The 17,014-nt window shown below is 36.2% G+C and overlaps 3 protein-coding genes across 10 annotated transcripts; all 3 read right to left on the reverse strand.

The window, feature by feature from the left end:
* Positions 1–1,621: 1,621 nt before the first annotated feature.
* LOC107406530 (uncharacterized) lies at positions 1,622–5,126 on the reverse strand. Of its 2 annotated transcripts, none has more exons than XM_016013670.4 (6): positions 4,567–5,126; positions 3,892–4,118; positions 3,371–3,481; positions 2,978–3,133; positions 2,512–2,624; positions 1,622–2,042 (listed from the first exon to the last, which is right to left on the reverse strand). In XM_016013670.4, the coding sequence occupies exons 1-6, from the start codon at positions 4,923–4,925 to the stop codon at positions 1,719–1,721; spliced, it is 1,290 nt and encodes a 429-aa protein (XP_015869156.3). In that variant the 5' UTR covers positions 4,926–5,126; the 3' UTR covers positions 1,622–1,718. The 2 variants fall into 2 exon arrangements, with proteins under 2 accessions (XP_015869156.3, XP_015869155.3); XM_016013669.4 differs by having other exon boundaries at positions 2,512–2,753; positions 4,567–5,117.
* On the reverse strand, positions 5,005–12,858 carry LOC107406519 (uncharacterized). Of its 2 annotated transcripts, none has more exons than XM_060819741.1 (6): positions 12,423–12,858; positions 11,930–12,159; positions 11,464–11,574; positions 11,165–11,320; positions 10,312–10,541; positions 5,005–9,990 (listed from the first exon to the last, which is right to left on the reverse strand). In XM_060819741.1, the coding sequence occupies exons 1-6, from the start codon at positions 12,722–12,724 to the stop codon at positions 9,667–9,669; spliced, it is 1,353 nt and encodes a 450-aa protein (XP_060675724.1). In that variant the 5' UTR covers positions 12,725–12,858; the 3' UTR covers positions 5,005–9,666. The 2 variants fall into 2 exon arrangements, with proteins under 2 accessions (XP_060675724.1, XP_060675723.1); XM_060819740.1 differs by having other exon boundaries at positions 10,312–10,553.
* An 80-nt stretch (positions 12,859–12,938) lies between these two features.
* LOC107406522 (uncharacterized) lies at positions 12,939–14,993 on the reverse strand. Of its 6 annotated transcripts, none has more exons than XM_016013661.4 (5): positions 14,834–14,993; positions 13,991–14,085; positions 13,818–13,891; positions 13,556–13,682; positions 12,939–13,480 (listed from the first exon to the last, which is right to left on the reverse strand). In XM_016013661.4, exons 2-5 carry the CDS (start codon positions 13,991–13,993, stop codon positions 13,169–13,171), a joined length of 516 nt encoding a protein of 171 aa, XP_015869147.2. In that variant the 5' UTR covers positions 13,994–14,085; positions 14,834–14,993; the 3' UTR covers positions 12,939–13,168. The 6 variants fall into 6 exon arrangements, with proteins under 6 accessions (XP_015869147.2, XP_015869148.2, XP_048326146.1 ...); XM_016013662.4 differs by having other exon boundaries at positions 13,818–13,896; XM_048470189.2 differs by lacking the exon at positions 14,834–14,993 and adding an exon at positions 14,664–14,806 and having other exon boundaries at positions 13,818–13,896.
* Between the last annotated feature and the right edge of the window lie 2,021 nt (positions 14,994–17,014).

The following is a 17,014-nucleotide window of genomic DNA, read 5'->3' on the forward strand; positions in this document are numbered from 1 at the left end:
AAATACCACATTTTGATAAATACACTTCTCTTAATTTACGATAAAAAGAAAAATTCTTACATATATATATATATATATATATGAATCACATTTTCCTTCAATATATAGAAAGTTACTCAAAAACGAAAATTCCGTTTAGAATTTCAGATGTGTGTCCCACAGATATCACCAAATTGATAGAAAAAGGATCTAAAATTCTTAAAAGAATGACATGTACGTAATAATATAATTCTTTAATTTAAGAAAATAATGTGAGTAAAAAACATTATTAAGAGGACATGAATGGATGCAAGTGTTAATGCACATCTTAAGGACATCAATAATGAATAGGACGTTGTAATTGAGTTTATTTATTTATCATTATTCTTTACGCCAAGTGCTGACTCAAATGCTCTTCCGTTAATTATCCTCTAATAATTTGATTAGTCATAGTTCACCCGAGGTTGCTCTTGCACTAGAAGAGTTGACTTTTCTTTTTTCCTTTCTTTTTTTTTTTTTTTTTTTTGTTTGGGATGCAAAAATGCAAGTACATGAGTTGACTAAATTAGGCTTTTGTTGTTTGAAGTGTAGTACACGCATATATGTGTAGATGGTACTACAAGTTACTTGGCATGTGATATTCTAGTATTACTGCTTGTACTACAATCTGTTCATATGCATAGATTAAGAATGATATATATACTAATTAAACAACACCAACAATAGAAAATTTATTATATTAATTATAGGTTCCATTGAGCGGAAGAGGATATATGGTTTAAATTAGTCCAGTAACTATGGCTGACATAAAAAAAAAAAAAAAAAAATTGAATTACCGAATCTGATAATAATGTTGTACGATAGCAAATTGTCTATACGATTACCATATTTAATGTACTTATTAATTCAAAATAAGAAACAAAATCACATTTTTATAAGAGTTAAATGTATATAATATAATTCGTCTAAATGTCAACGTTTTCGCTTCATCCTCTTTGCAACCCAAGTTTTGAAATTCTATTTTTGGCTCTATAATAATAGTATGATCTACAAGATGACATGCATGTTATATTATAAGTGTGAACATTCCAATTTATATATATTAAATCTCATTATCATATATATACATACAATCTATCTCCTTATGTAATTTGGTGTAGGTTGAAATATTGTCGTGACGCAGACCGACCATATATATATAATAAATTTTACAGGAATTATTATTTTCTAAATAAAGACCATAATATTCGAAACTAAAAAAAGCAGTTTTATTTAAGCCTAATTAAATTCAGAATCTTTCTCAATTACTTTTACCATGATAATTTTTACCACTTAAGTACGCGAACCCCAGTTCCATATATAAATGTCCATATCATGCGAATAATTATCTCATTTTTTTTTTTTTTAATGATATTTATATGTGGTGGAGATAAGTACTAACGTTGTTGCATCAAGTTGACTTCCAATTTTCCAAGGAAGTTCACCGTCATTATGTTACATTGATTTTTATAAAATTATCTCAGAAGGCCCTTTCATGAGCACCAAAAGTCATGTTTTTCAGACCAACATTCATTCCTTCCGTCGTTAAAAAACCAAACTAAATCCAGCTTTCTGGAAAATATAAATTATCAACAAAATATGCTACAGCTTCAAATCTTTTACTGCATATAGTAGAACAAGTACGGCTTAAAAAATATAACATGTACAGTGAAAATTCCAAGCCATGGGAATTGCAATATCTACATGTGTTTGAGAATCATCACTCCAAATCCAATGCCAAGGAAAGTTGCAATGGAAACTCCAAAAATACCTGCAAGTAATGCAGGAACAACCAAAGACACCCATCCTTTCGCCCTGGCCATACTACATGCGGTTGTAGGGCCTCCGACACTAGCATTTGATGCCAAAAGTAACAATTTCAAATCAAAACGTAAGAGCTTCCCTAATACAAGGACTAGGACAAGATGAACTGTGACTTGAACGAGAGCAAATATGAAAATACTGGGTGCAGTTTTGATGATATTCCATATGCTCCCACCTGCACCCACTGCCGCAAAAAATACCTGTAGCAATAGTCATATGTCATCACCAAAATATAAAATTCAGACCCTTTTCAGGATTTATGTTTTGCGAAAACTACTTTCAGATTCACATGACTACTGGGAAAAAAAAAAAAAAAATTGTTTGCAATGGAGGTATTGGCAAGTTGAAGGTATTTTGGTATAATATATTTTTTCCTTCTTTTTGGTTATAAGCTGTCATGAGATTAAGATCATTTGACTTCAGAAGTTTTCTCTTCCAGCCAATTCGCAATGATCTTCAAATTATGCTTAACATGAGTTTTTGGGCTGCATTGTAGCCTCTAATTTCCTATTTGTGTTCGAGTCACCTATAAAAGTTAAAATTTCCTTTTATCCACCAGTAACTTTCAGAACCAGGGAAATCATATACATAGTAGGTAAAAGCTTAAATTATATTGAACGATCACTCCCATATGATGCAAATCAAGCGAAATGCAGAAACTTAGGTTACCTGTAGCAAAACCAGAGCAATAGCATCACCGGCTGGTGCAAGGTAACCAAAATGCCTTGGGAAAATAGTGGCCAAAATGACAACAAGAGCAGTTATTACCGGAAGGCTACCACCTGGAATTCCACATGAGTTTGTGAGGTATATAGCAGCTTTACATATCATAAAAGATGCAGTAAGAGCTGCAGCACTCTGTAACACGGGAAGCTTTTGACTTTGATTAGATTTGATTTCCATCCCAACACCTATCAATTAAATTTGGTTATTAACTTGAAAGAAGATTATGATGCATGATGAATTGTGTTTTTTTTTTTTAAGCTATAGATACATAAGCTATTTTCACAATACTTACTGAGAACATTCTTGTGAAAATTAAGGAAAGTCACAATCCTCATTGATAAAGACCAAAACAAACGTAAAGAGCCAGAAGAGAATTGGAAGAACATACGATAGGATAATAAGCACATACCTTTACTTGATGATGAAGACTCGGGAGGTATTTTCGAGGCAATAGCAAACAATACCATAAAATATACCACACAGATGACATTATCTGCTGCTACTCCAGCGGCCATAACTCTTGGGGATACACCAAGAGCCTCTGAAATTGCAACATAATTAACCGCTACAGAAATGAACCAAACAAAGAAAGAAACGTTAAAGAAAGCTTTTTAGTTATAATATTAAACTTAGTGAAAGAAATGCATATGCTAAAACAATAATGCAAGAAATCAATATCCCATTTTAAGAAAAGAGAAAAATAAAATAAAGGAACCATAATCACTAGAAATTTGAATAACTTTATAGCAATGTATATTACAAACTCCAAAAGGAAGATGCAGCATCACATCCTGACACTTACATCCACCAATATAGCTGCCCATGAGGGCAGCAGCTATTTTCCAATTATCTTGACCAAGCGATCGCATAGGCACCAGTAGAAATGCCACTAATGTCCCAATCATAGTTGCAGCTGTCATCCACAAGAACAAACAAAAGTTAGAGAGACCAATACAAATTTATGCACCAAACCATCTCAAAAGGGGTCAAGGAAAGACTCATTTCTGTATTTTTTCCAGTGTCTCTGGCTCGTATACAGAAGAGATTGGTCAAGGTTATATCATATTGCCACTGTAGAAAATGACAAAATCTGTAGATTTGAGAACAAAGAAGCAGAGTAAAACAGACTCAGATAATTCGACGAGCTACCAAAAGTACATATGATCAAATTTGTTTGTGAGAAAACTGAGCTGAGTTCAGATATTGGTTTTTTGTGAGAAAACTGAGCTGAGTTTAGATATTGGTTTAGTTTGCAAGCCAAATAGAGCTCCACAAGAAGGGAAAGGAAACAAAGTTTGAGAAACCACAAGCAAAGTAAATTACCAAAAGCAAGCAAAAAAGCTAAAAGGAGTTTCCCAGCTGAGCGAATGACATTGCGCAAGTCTGCTCTAAATAATAGCAAAGGAAGAGTCAATGGTAGGAGGAAGTCCAAGATAACTGAATAAGCCGGTGCTTCATATGGAATGATGCCAACGTTACTTGCTGCAAGTCCAACCAAAGTGCTTACCAGAGCAGCACTCACCATGCTACCAATCTTGGTCTTCTCAGACCTTCAATCCCACACAAAATTAAGAAATATATACTCATCCTAAACTATCAATAATATGCAACCCCCCACATAAAAAAAAAAAAAAAAAAAAAAAAAAAAAATCAATACAATATCACAAATAAAGAAAGTCATTACAAAGTTTTTTTTTCCCCCCCTGTCATTTTCAATTTGGGAAAGAGATAAATATTCAACCAAAACATAGTGTGTGTTACTAATGAAGGCCCATGGAAGAAAAAGAAAAGTTCCCTTTTTATTTATTTATTTATTTATTTATTGAGAGTCATGGTCACAAACTAACTAATCCAAAATACTTCCATTTCATATGACACCCATACGTTTGAACCCAAATTATCCCCAATAAAAGCCTCCCAACCCCAAAAATAAATAAATAAATAAATAAATAAAAAATAAATAAATAAAGGAAGTGTAGCATTGGAAGCAGTGGTTACCAGAGGCCAAAAGCACCAGCGGCGTAGAGAGCAGTCCATATGCCCCAGTGGTCGTCCGGAGCAATGAGAGGATATGTGAGGTGGGAGTTGACTTTCACATTCACTGGGCGACACAAATTTTTGCGCTTCTCAGAGTCAGACCCGTAATATGGATATGAATATGGATATGCCAAGAAGGCTGTAGAAGAAGAAGACAACGGACCATGATGAACTGGGCTTGAGTTTGAGATGGCGAGGTGAGTATGAGTATGGCTATGGTGGGAAGGAAGGTGTGACACGTGGAGTGATTTTATAGGAAGTGAGGGTTTGGAAACGTTTGTGGGGATGAGAAACGGTAACTTGAGGATGAAGGAAGCCATTGACTCTCCTCCACTCTCTCAACCGGAGGAGAAGAAACGTGCTTTCCTTTCCCTTTTTTTTGTATTTTTTTTTTTTTAAAAGTTTTTTACTTTTGTATGCCTTTTCATCGTGGTGTTGATAACATGACGTCAGATAGTTCCACGTGGCAGACTTGAAAGCTTATGAAAGAAAGCACGTGTGCTGCTATACACGCGTAGAATCCCACTACAGCAAAAATGCTGCCTGTATCGTATCAAAATTGATTATGAATTTATAACCACCAAGGTGGTAGCCTCTTTTCTTTTTTTTCTTTTTTTTCTTTTTTTTGGGCTAGAAAACAGGGGTTTCATGGAACGAAAAAGGAAGACTACAAAATGAGTCCAGACTCAGGATGCTTCCATCGGTGCATTGCACATTCCTGAGTCATCCTATCCAAAATTGTGGGGGACAACCAATTCAAGAGAATAGGACCAAGTACAAGATGGGTTGTCCACCATTGACAAATAAGATGGGCCATTTGATCAGCAGAGCTAGGGGCCCAACTAAAACTTACGTGAACAAAATTCACACTGAACAACATAATATCGTTAAAATAAGAATCGGCTACCCAATGAAGTAAGCTCGGGTCTTTCTTTGTTTAAAGCCGTCACCACTGAAACAGCATCTGTCTCGAAAATAACCTGGGTCCATCCCTGGCTGTGAGCCACTTTCATTGCATTCCAAAGTGCTTCAATTTCCGCTACTTTTGGGATAGATGGTTTTGACTTAACAGTATGCATATGCAAAACAACACCTCTGTGATCTCGAGTGACCATGGCCAGAAGGCTGCCGGAGTCTCTGACTGCTGCATCCGAGTTGACTTTAATCACTCCTTTTGGTGGTTTTCTCCAGACTGACATGGCCCTCTCTCTGATATTCATCGACTCGTTCCTGAAGATTTCCTCTCTTTTCCAAGACTCCACCATGTCATTGACCCGTTTCGTTACAAAGGTTATCGAACGCTCAGCTTGAAACACATGACCTTCGAAACAAATTTTGTTTCTTAGCCACCACAGATGTTCGAGGATTGAAGAGCTGAAATGAAGAAGGCGTCTCTATCCTCCGCACGAAGAGGCAGTGTTCCCATTGGGTTACTCAAGCAATTTAGGTAACAACCAAGATCATCCCCCACTCAAAAACTCCCACTAATCCCCCACAGACTCGCAAACCACAATCTCTTAGCCACTTCACAGTGAAAAAATAAGTGTAACTCGATCTCTACACCGTGACAACCATGAACACACTCTTTTCGTTCAACCATGATTGCTCTTGCCAGCAAGTTAGATACGGTAGGGGGGCCGAAGCTTGCAAGTTTCCATAGAAACAATTTGGTTCTCTCGAGGATTGGACTGCGCCAAAGCTGATTCCACCAAACATCCTTTCTAGCTTCCTCGTTTTCTTCCACCTTGTACGCAGACTTAATGCTGAAAACTCCCGACTTGGTTTTTGTTCAAATTATCTTATCCTCCTGTTCGTCGTTGGCCCAAAACATGTTCTCGATGTTCTTTACAGAATTGTGATAAAAAATAGTTTCAAGCTTGCTAGTATCCCAATCTCCAGTGCTCCTCTTTAGGGAACTTACCATATCATAGGATTTAATAACGTTATTTATTGGTATGGGATGAAAATTTGGATTTCTGGGGATCCACGGATCTTCCTAGTAATTAACCTTGTCTCCTTTGCCTATTTTGAAGCAAACCCCTTTCACTAACAGCGATCTTGTCTTTAACACACTTGTCCATAGCCATGAGCAGCCACCTGTTTTCCTACACTTCATAAATGAAAAGTGTGGAAAATATTTAGCTTTAATAGCCGGCACCCACAGCTTATTCTCTGCAGTGATTAAATTCCATCCCAGCTTCGCTATCAGAGCCTTATTGAAACTCCACAGCTTTTTAATTCCAAGCCCGCCACTCAATTTTCGCTGAATACCCTCTTCCAGGCTATAGGAACTAGACTTCTCGACGGATGAGCTTCGTTTCTCCATAGGAATGCTCTTGAGCACTTTTCGATTCTCTTGCTTCGCCCTTTTGGGGGGAAGGTAGAAGACATAGTATGAACAGGAATAGAATTAGCAACATGATTTATGAGAGTTAGTCTACCTGCTTGGGAAAGTAGTTTCGCTCTCCATCCTTGGAACTTGGCTTCAATTTGCTTACTTAGCTCCTTAAAAGTTTGGGTTTTATTTTTTTCCACAAAAAGTGGTAGCCCCAAATGTTTAGCCTTGGTGTCCAGTTCTTTCATACCTAAACAGCTTTTGATTACTCTTTTAGTCATCCAAATGACATTTCGAGAGAAGAAACAATCAGATTTCTCTCTATTGAAGATCTACCCTGTCCATTTGCAGTAAAGCTGAAGACACCGTTGAATGTTTCAAATTTCCTCCATGTTGGCCCTACAAAAGATGATAATGTCATCTTCAGACATAAGGTAGGAAATTGAAGGGGCTAACCTGCCAATCTTAACACCATGAATCTTTCCTCCAATTCCCACCTGTGCAGCATTTTTGAAAGAAGCTCAGCCATGATTATAAAAAGAAATGGTGACATAGGATCCCCTGTCTAATTCCCCTTCTCCATTGGAATTTTGCCGAAGATACTACCATTAAGTAATTTCATGGATACTGAGGATAAGCAATTGAAGACTAGCTTTACAAATTTCTCTGAAAACTTGAAAAGTGTTAAAATTCGGCATATAACCGTCCAATCTACCCGATCGTAAGCCTTCTAAATGTCAATTTTGATTCCCACAATGCCTTTCACACTTGCTTCCGCCTCATAGAATGGACCACCTCATTAACGAGGATAGCATTCTCTCCAATCCACCTCCCCGATACAAAGGCAGATTGATTTGGAGATATGATATTCTTCAGAACCAGTTTAAGCTTGTCTACTATGATCTTCGATATTATCTTATAAACAGTATTACATAGGCTAATCAGATGAATGTGCTTAAATTCCGTCACCCCACTAACTTTTGGATGAGGACTAAGAAAGAACGATTTACATCCCTTGGGAAAAGACCGGACCTGAAAACATGCTGGACCATTCTTACCATGTTCCTGCTTATTATACACTAGTATTTTTGGAAAAAAAGGGCCGGCATACCATCCGGGCCTGGTGCCTTGGTAGGATTCATCGATTTGACCACATTCCATATCTCTACCTTTGTAGGTATTGCCTTAAGAACCATATTTTCCTCCCTCGAAACACAGGAAGGTATGAAATCCCCCATGCTTTCACTCCTCCTAAGCTCCTCTGCTTTAAAAAGGCTTGTAAACTTTTCTATCAGTAGGGCCCCAACTTATTCTTTAGTCATTTTCTAAACTCCATCACCATCCTTAAGAGCTGGAATAGAAATTCTCCTCCTGTTGTTCACTGTCGAGGCATGAAAGAATTTGGAATTTCTATCTCCTGCCTTAAGCCAGAGCTCCGTGAATTTTTGTCTCCAAAGGATTTTAAGCCTCTTCCTCCATTCATCCAGTTCCTGTTGAGCACTCTTCTCTTCTATTAAACAATCCTTAGTAAGCTCAAGGCTTTGAATCCATTGAATTTTGTCCTCCGGTTCTTCGATTTGAGATTGACAAAACCTAAAAACATCTTTATTCCATCGCTTGGGTGCAAGAGCTGTACTATGGATTTTAACCTCACCGATGCTACCCTAAATCTTGTATCTGCACTCTTCCAAGCCATCTCCACCACCTCCTTACACGTATTGTCCCTTGTCCATATTTCCAGGAACCGAAATGGTCTAGGCATGTACTGATGGTCTAAGTTCAGGCTCAATTGAATGGGAATATGATCCGAGCAAGCACTAGACAGATGGGTCACTCCTGCTTTATCAAAATTTACTTTCCACCCTATACTGGCAATCACCCTGTCTAAACATTCTCTTGTGTTAGCGGAGCCAAATCTTTTGTTGCACCAAGTAAACGCATTCCCGTGGTACCTAATATCTACCGCTCCTACGTCAAACATGAAACGTCACAGGAAGAAGTTTGATTTGGATGTAACCGGACGACCTCCTAATTTTTTCGTTTGGTCTACAACATCATTAAAGTCCCCGAGACACACCCAAGAATTCAAACCAGAATTGACTTTTAATGTCAGCTCCTCCTAGAAAGCTTGTCTCGAACCTCTTTTGGCAGGGCAGTAACAAAACCACACCATCCAATTTTCTCCCGATATTGGTTCAATCAGTACTCCAATAATGCAGTTAGTGGCCGAGATAATCATCCATCTCCAACTATCATTCCACATTAGGTGGTAGCTTAGCACCTGAACTTTTTGATAAGTTATTGTTTTTGTTTTGGATCATCCCATATTTTTAATTCACATATAGCATAGAATATTGATCTCATATCTACATATTATTAAAATTTTAAAATCAGGAAACAAAAAGTAGTATACGCAAAACCCTTCTCCTTTTTTGTACTTTTTTTTTTTTTTTTTTGGGGTAAATTTGTTTCATTTTTACAATATTTTTTCGTTGGAAATAAAATTAATTTTATGCATTTGCTGGTTGGTTACTATATAGGTGGAAAAGAGAGAGTTGTTATCCACTTAAAACTTGTTTATTAAGTTTGTGGCTGAGTGCCTACTACTACTACAACACACTAGATTAACATCTTTCCTTCTTTTCAACCTACCTCCCCTCCTTCAAGTACAAGAAATGAACCAGGTCACACCGAGTAATCCATTTCTGCTAATCGGGATTTGTTCTTTACATGTATTTCAGAACAGCCAACCTGAATCCAATGCCGAGAAAAGTTGCAATGGCAATACCAAAAATGCCAGCAAGAATACCAGGAACAACCATGGAACCCCACTCTTTTGCTGTGGCCATTCCACAAGCCGTTGTAGGACCTCCTACATTGGCATTGGATGCTATAAGCAACAGCTTCAGGTCAAAGCGGAACAGTTTACCCAATCCAAGGATCACAACAAGATGCACAGCAATCTGGATAAGAGCAAACACAAAAATACTAGGTGCTGTCTTCAACACACTCCATATGCTCCCACTTGCTCCAATCACCGCAAAAAATATCTGCCAAACAGGTTCCTCAAATATGTCAATTTACGTAAATTTTTTTATCAAAATATTAAAATCAAATAGCTGATAGCTTCTCCAGGTGTTTGAGCAATAAGCAAATCCAGGAATACAAGACAAGCTCTTTGCAAGAGTTAAGAATACATGTTATGGCAATGTTCAATTTCATGGCATAATTTAATAAAGAGAAACAATGTATCTGAAGGAAGTTCAGAATGATGCAAACCGATGAAGTTCAAAACAATATTAGCCCAACTATATAAAGCTTAACGTGGAAGGATAAGGGAAAAACAAAAGTCGATTGAGAGAAACTGTCACCTGCATGAGAATCAGAGCCACAGCCTCACCAGATGGTGCAAGATATGCAAATGGTTTTGGAAATATGGTTGCTAGAATAACAACAAGGGCTGTTATGGCTGGCAAGCTACCTCCTTGAATTCCAAAATATTTTGTGAGATAAGAGCCACTCTTGCAAATAGCAAAGGACATGGCTACGGCAGTAGCAGTTTGGAAGACTGGAAGCTTGTCACTAGGCTCAGACTGTGTGTCTGTAGCAGCAGCTGCCAGAGTTTGAGATCAGTTAAGAGGATAAAATTTAGCTAACAAAGTCACATTTGCCAGCACTATTTGCTGTTTTAACTTTTAAATCCATCATAACATAAGAGAATATATGAGAAACTGGCCTTTTGTACATTAGTAGGGGAAAATAAGGTAAATCTTATGGAATCTATTGGATGAACTGCATTGCTGATATTGACCCCAAAAAAGAAACGGTAGGTACAGCTAGTCCGTGAACAGCTAACCATCGCACGGTAAAAATTGGATAGGTTCTATCTATAGTCATTGGGGCCTCCTAAAAAGATTTACTAAATTCATCAAGTTCTTCCAAAGGATCAAAACGGCCAGTTATTAATGGAATTCCTTGTCGGCTCTCTGTAAAATACTGGTTTGGACGAGGATAGGTAGCGTTTCACAATAAAGTTGTCACAAAAATAACATGTAATGTCAATAAGAAATTAAACTAGTTCGAGGCGGAAACAGATTTTCTAAGTCACAATGACATCTAAGGGAAATTAGGGAGCTAAACCAGCAACTCCACCATGACAAATAATAATCCCTCATCCCTTCAAAGGGGGGAGCAAGGACAGACAAAGTAGAATTCTTAACTCACCATCATTTGATGCTGAAGCTTCAGGAGGTATTTTAGATGCTATTGCAAACAACGTGGTGAAATATACAGCACAGATAACATTATCTGCAGCTAGTCCAGCAGCTAAAACCGATGATGAAACACCCAAAGCTTTAGATATGGCCACATAATTGACAGCTACACGACACCAAAACAAAAACTCAGTCAAGATAAAGTGGAAACATACCAGCATACTGAAAATACACCATGACAAAACAACTAGATAAAGCTATTAAGCAGAGACTAAAAAATTGTATGCAGGCCATTATGCATGTTTTTACCTCCACCAATATGTCTGCCCATCAGTGCAGCCGCTATTTTCCAACCATCTTGACCAAGTGATCGCATTGGTACAATCAGATATGCAACTACTGTTCCAATAGTCGTTGCAACTGTCAAACAGCAAAAGAGAAAACAGATGTCAAGGGACTCCAAAAGCAAAGAATGTAGAAAAACTGAAACCGATGGTCCATATATATAAAGTTGACATTTCGATTGTTTCTTTTTATTATTCCTTTATCCATCATCTTTTTTATATGCATTTCCATCAACGTTGAAATTTCATTCTAGAAGCTATGATTCTGTACTCGCATCCAAATTTACAAATTGTCGTCACCCATGTGGTTCAAACACAAAAGAACACATTTTTCAGCTACCATGCAGAAATGACACCAATTTTACTTCCAAATTACAGGAAGTGAAAGTATCATTTACACAATCGATCCGCGTATAACTAACGAGTATTACCTGAGCCTAGTAAGAAAGCCAAGAGAAGTGCCCCAGTCGACTTTATAACACGACGCAAGTCAGCTCTATACAACAATAATGGAACAGCCATTGGGAGTAGAAACTCCAACACCACAGAATATGCCGGAGCATTATTTGAGATAAGTCCCAAATTGCTCGCAGCAAGTCCCACCAAAGTGCTCACCAGCGCTCCACTCAGTGCGCTTCCAATCTTGGTATTCTTCTCCGACCTTAAAATCGCATAATAATCAAATTAAAAACATTAAGCAAACTCATAAAAAGAAGACCCAAAATCTCATTCTCAATCCAATTTATGCCTCTTCCAAAACCACTAGCCCATATTAGATTATCAGAACTAAGACCCAGTTGACCACCATGATAAACACAAGAACTAAAACCTTTTTTTTTTTTTTTCCTTTTTTTTTGGTTCTGTCTTCTTTTCTCTGCATTCTTTCCCCTTTCTGAACAACCAAACACAAAAATGTGCGCTTACCAGATACCGAAAGCACCGGCGGCCAAGAGAGCGGTCCAGTTTCCCCATTGATCCTGTGGAAAAACGAGAGGGGCAACGAATTGGGATCTAACAGTCAAACCTCGAACTGACTTCCTAGGACATTTCTGGGTACTCGGAAGAGGAGGAGAGAGAAAGCTTTGATTTCTATTACTTGATGGGACTGACGCGCTTTGCTGGACACATGCAGCCAAGTTTTGGCGGGAAGAGATACGTGACCGTTGGAACGGCGGCAACGGAGAATGAGACGGAGACCTGCACAGAAACTGAAGCTTCGACGCCATTGATGACGGCGAGTCTCTCCGTCAAGGTTGGTCACCTTTCTAAGAAGTTGTCAGGATCTATGCGTTTTACAAATGTTAAAATACTAATCTGATGCGTCTGAATTATTTAATGATTGTAATTCACGTGACATAAAGTATCATCTTTAATATTTCTATCATTTCTCATTGGTAATTATTGAAATAAAATATCATTCTCATTCACCTTGAAGCAAAATTCAGAAACATATTGAACTTTTTATTTCTCATACATCAATAGAACGCTGTAACACTTATTGAATTTGTTTTTGTTTACTCAATGCCATGAGTTAGGATTATCTTACACCACCCTCTAGTACATTTTATAGGAGTTTAAAATAAAATTGTAAAATGTAAAATCTTTGAGATCCTGGAAACTCCAAATGGTTCTCTGTCACCAGGAGACTTCATTCTGTCTCTTAGCCATCGCTATCTTTTGATGGATGGAGTTGAACGACCAAGTCTATCGGTACAAGAAGCATTGTCAGCATGCTTCTGCTTCTTTGCGCTGGAACCTTCATCTTCCAAAGCCTTCAATTTGTTCTTGATAGCAGCTATTTTAGCACTCCGGGTCATCTGACCTGAACTGCTACCACTTGTGCTTGTTCTGTTTGCCTCACCAATCCCTTTGGAACAGTTTTCTGCTGAGTCCATCAAGTACTTCTCGCTGGCAAGACGGACAACCAATGGGCGGCCACAAGCAAGTCTCCCATGCATTTTCTCCTTGGCCAATCTTGCTTCCTGCATACTCACTTTAGTGGTGGAAATCAGGAAGTGCTTTAAAAACAAAATGGATAGAAAAAGCAAGAAACTTACCTCTTTGGTGCTGTACTGGATGAAAGCAAAACCCCGTGGCTCCCCACGTTTTGGGCCCCGAGTATGCCACAGGAAATCCTCAGATACAATTTTTCCGAATGGAGAAAACATTTTAATTAGAGTGGCCCTGGAGAAGGCAATGAAAAGGGATGAAATTAGCTTGGGTACTTAAAAAACAGCAAACAACATTCCAAAAGATTTAGTGTTGCTTGGCCATGAAGTGAAAAACTTTTTTGTTTTAAAAACAAAATTTCTTGCTTACTCTGTTATTCTCAGATCAAGGTTACCAATGTAGAGTCTGTTTTCACAATTTTCATCCATAAAACGATTAGGATCCTGCACTTAGATATTAAACCCAAGATGTCTATCAAACCAAAAAAAAACAAAGTGCAGATTCAACAAATTCACAACAACAAAGTGCATATGAAATTCTACCATGAAACTGCAAAGAAAATATGATGAAAAATTGGAGTTCCAACCACAGGCAGAAGATAACTTATGAAATTTGAAGCATCAAATTTTGCTCGTGCCTGCACGTCAATGAATTACAAGGACCGTATGAGCTTTATTCATTCAGACAAACCATACAATACAAAACAAACAACTTTGAATTGGAACAATCATATGCTTTTTTCCATTTCAACATTTGATTCTATACGAATAAAACAATCCAGAAAATGTAACACCAGTGAAAGCACATATAATGAACCGGACAAACTTGTTTGGAAGTTGATGAATCAATGAACAGGTCAATTTCACTTATTCACTGTGCAATCAAAACATTGTACTACAGAGTGCAGACTTACAAAGTACAAATCTCCATTTTCTTGTCAACTGCCAAATGACAAATTTCTAAAACTGAATTTGATATCAAAAGGGACCCAATTATTCTTATTAAAATTTGTTCATTAAAGAAGGTGAACCCACCACAGCAATTGTAAGCATTTCGACCCTGAATACCATATTCCAATTGGGAAAAAGATAAGAACTTTGACTCAAAAAGCATATTCTCCATGAAATAACCACTGGATGTCACAAAATAAGCTAAGCTACACCTTTTCGACTATAGACAGTGAAACAAAAGCACAAACTGTAAAGGGGTTCTCACAGAAATCTACACCGATTGAATTTTGCTATTGCAATAGATCGTAGAAACCCACAATTCATAATGAAATAACCGACTAGATCTATAACCCAGATAAAATACAATTCGAAGATATCAAAACCCTAGAAATTATTAAGATCTCCAAAAGTCAGGGTTTAAGAATATGAACTCACGCTCAAATGCTTCACGGGTGACTCGACGAAGACACAGCGGATCGAAAAGCTTCACGTAGAACACGAGAGAGCGAAAGCGAGAGATTCTTCAACCCAGGAATTCGAGTTTCGTCTAGAATGCGATTTTGGGAGACGAGCGGGAAGAAAAGCTTTACGTCGCCGTTTCAATAGCTAGATGGTAATTTTCTCTACGAGATTATCAAATCACATTTACCGCTCAAAAAATAAATAAATAAATAAATATTTTTTCACTTAGGTCCTTCTGTCAATATTAATGGAAATTTAAAATTCTTGGAAAAATTAAATATTTATGTATTTTGATAGGAAATAATTGTGGATTTAAGAGAAACTTAAATTTTTTAATATAAAATTAAGGTGAAAATGAATCATTTAAAAAAGATATTATTTTTAAAGTTTTTGAAAAATTAGTTCTATGCATTTTATTAAAAAAAATAATTTTATCTTCAATTTTTAAAGCATAAATTAACTGATTACTTATAAATTTCAAATATCTTTGTGTAAATTAAATACTTTATAATGTATAAGAAATTGAATTTCGAAAAATTAATTTTTATAAACTAATTTTTGAAAATTAATTTCTTTCAAAATTTCAATGCTTTTTAAATAGAATCTTAATATTTGAACTCTCTTCTATTTTCCAACTAATTAGAGATAAACAATCAAATTAACCAAAAAAAAAGATTAGAAAGTTCAAATATATTATCCTTGTAAAATTTCATTTTTAAAATTACATGTTGGTTCGATTTCTTTCTTATTGCTTTCTTAGAAATACTTAAATTTTGGTAAAATATATATTTGAAAAAAAAGAAAGTAATCTCCCCACTAAATACCGTAAAATTATTCAACTCAACTTAAATCATTTATCATAAAAAAAATATTAAAGAAATAATAATAAAACATCATTATCATAAGCCAACTTAATATAGAATTTCCTTAAATAAAATGGTATTAAAACATGAAATAAAAACCAATTTGCATTACCAATTTATGTCAAATTGTTTCGCAATATTCCAAAAGGTTAAAATAACAAACTTATGAATATGACTTAAAAATATCAACCCCACTATATATATCTCTTTCTTTTTTTCTTTTTTAAAGAAAAAAAAAATCACATGGGTCTTTTGGAAGGATGGTAACATGTCATCATCATTTAATGAATGCAGATTAATCTACAATTTAAAGTGTACCTAATGGAGAAACAAATTGAAAAATTTGGTTGTCCATTAAACCAATGCAATTAAGTATTTGTGACTATGAACTTCCTTCTTTCTTTTAATAGAAAAATAATAGATTAATGGGAGAGATCTTTCAATAGCCATTATGTTATCGACAAAATTGTTCCACTTACAAACTTAGATTTCTTCAGATCTGCTCTCTAACAATATGAAATGATCATAAATCATACAATTATTTAGAAGTTAAGACAAATTAACAAACAACATTTTTGTCAAGCTACCTATATCATTGGTACACGGCTAGTGCTGATCTGTTACATTTTTTCTTTTTTATTATTGTTTCTTTTGGAGGCAAACTGATGGAATATGACATCAAAGTGATGTCATAGTATACAAGGTGTGGAGTGAGGTTTTCAATTTAGAAGAGTGATGAAACTGACATCCACCCACCAGCCTGAAAGGCTGAAAAACCAAAAAATTCAACAAAATTGGCCCACAATCATGAATCAATGTCCAGACAAAGAATATGGTGAGAGATATTGGACCACTGCACCTGCAAGCTTTCTAGCACATAAAAGCCATATCCATACTTAATAAGATATAGTTTATGCCAACACAATATCATATTATATCATGTGACTTTTTGGCAAATTGTACATGACCACTAAAAATATTGTAATTAGTAGCTGTAAATATTTGCATTCACATTGCTACCACTTGCATGTACCAATTCTTTTCAATGTGTTTTTACCAAAAAAAAATTCTTTTTAATGTGTTTTTTAAGTTTGTCATTCAATTCATGCCAGGTTGTGTCATTACGGGTTATAAGTTCGAATTCTCTTTAACTTTCTTATTAATAATAATAATAATGAAGCTTCACGCGGCCAATATTGGGTCAGTCATTCGATTTGGTTGTTTTAGGTTGGATAACTAAATGAATGCCATAAAAATAGGTGACACAGTTTTTCAAGTTACCTCAATAGGT

This window comes from Ziziphus jujuba, chromosome 8 (assembly GCF_031755915.1).
Source record: "Ziziphus jujuba cultivar Dongzao chromosome 8, ASM3175591v1".
In the NCBI taxonomy this organism is placed as follows: Eukaryota; Viridiplantae; Streptophyta; class Magnoliopsida; order Rosales; family Rhamnaceae; genus Ziziphus; species Ziziphus jujuba.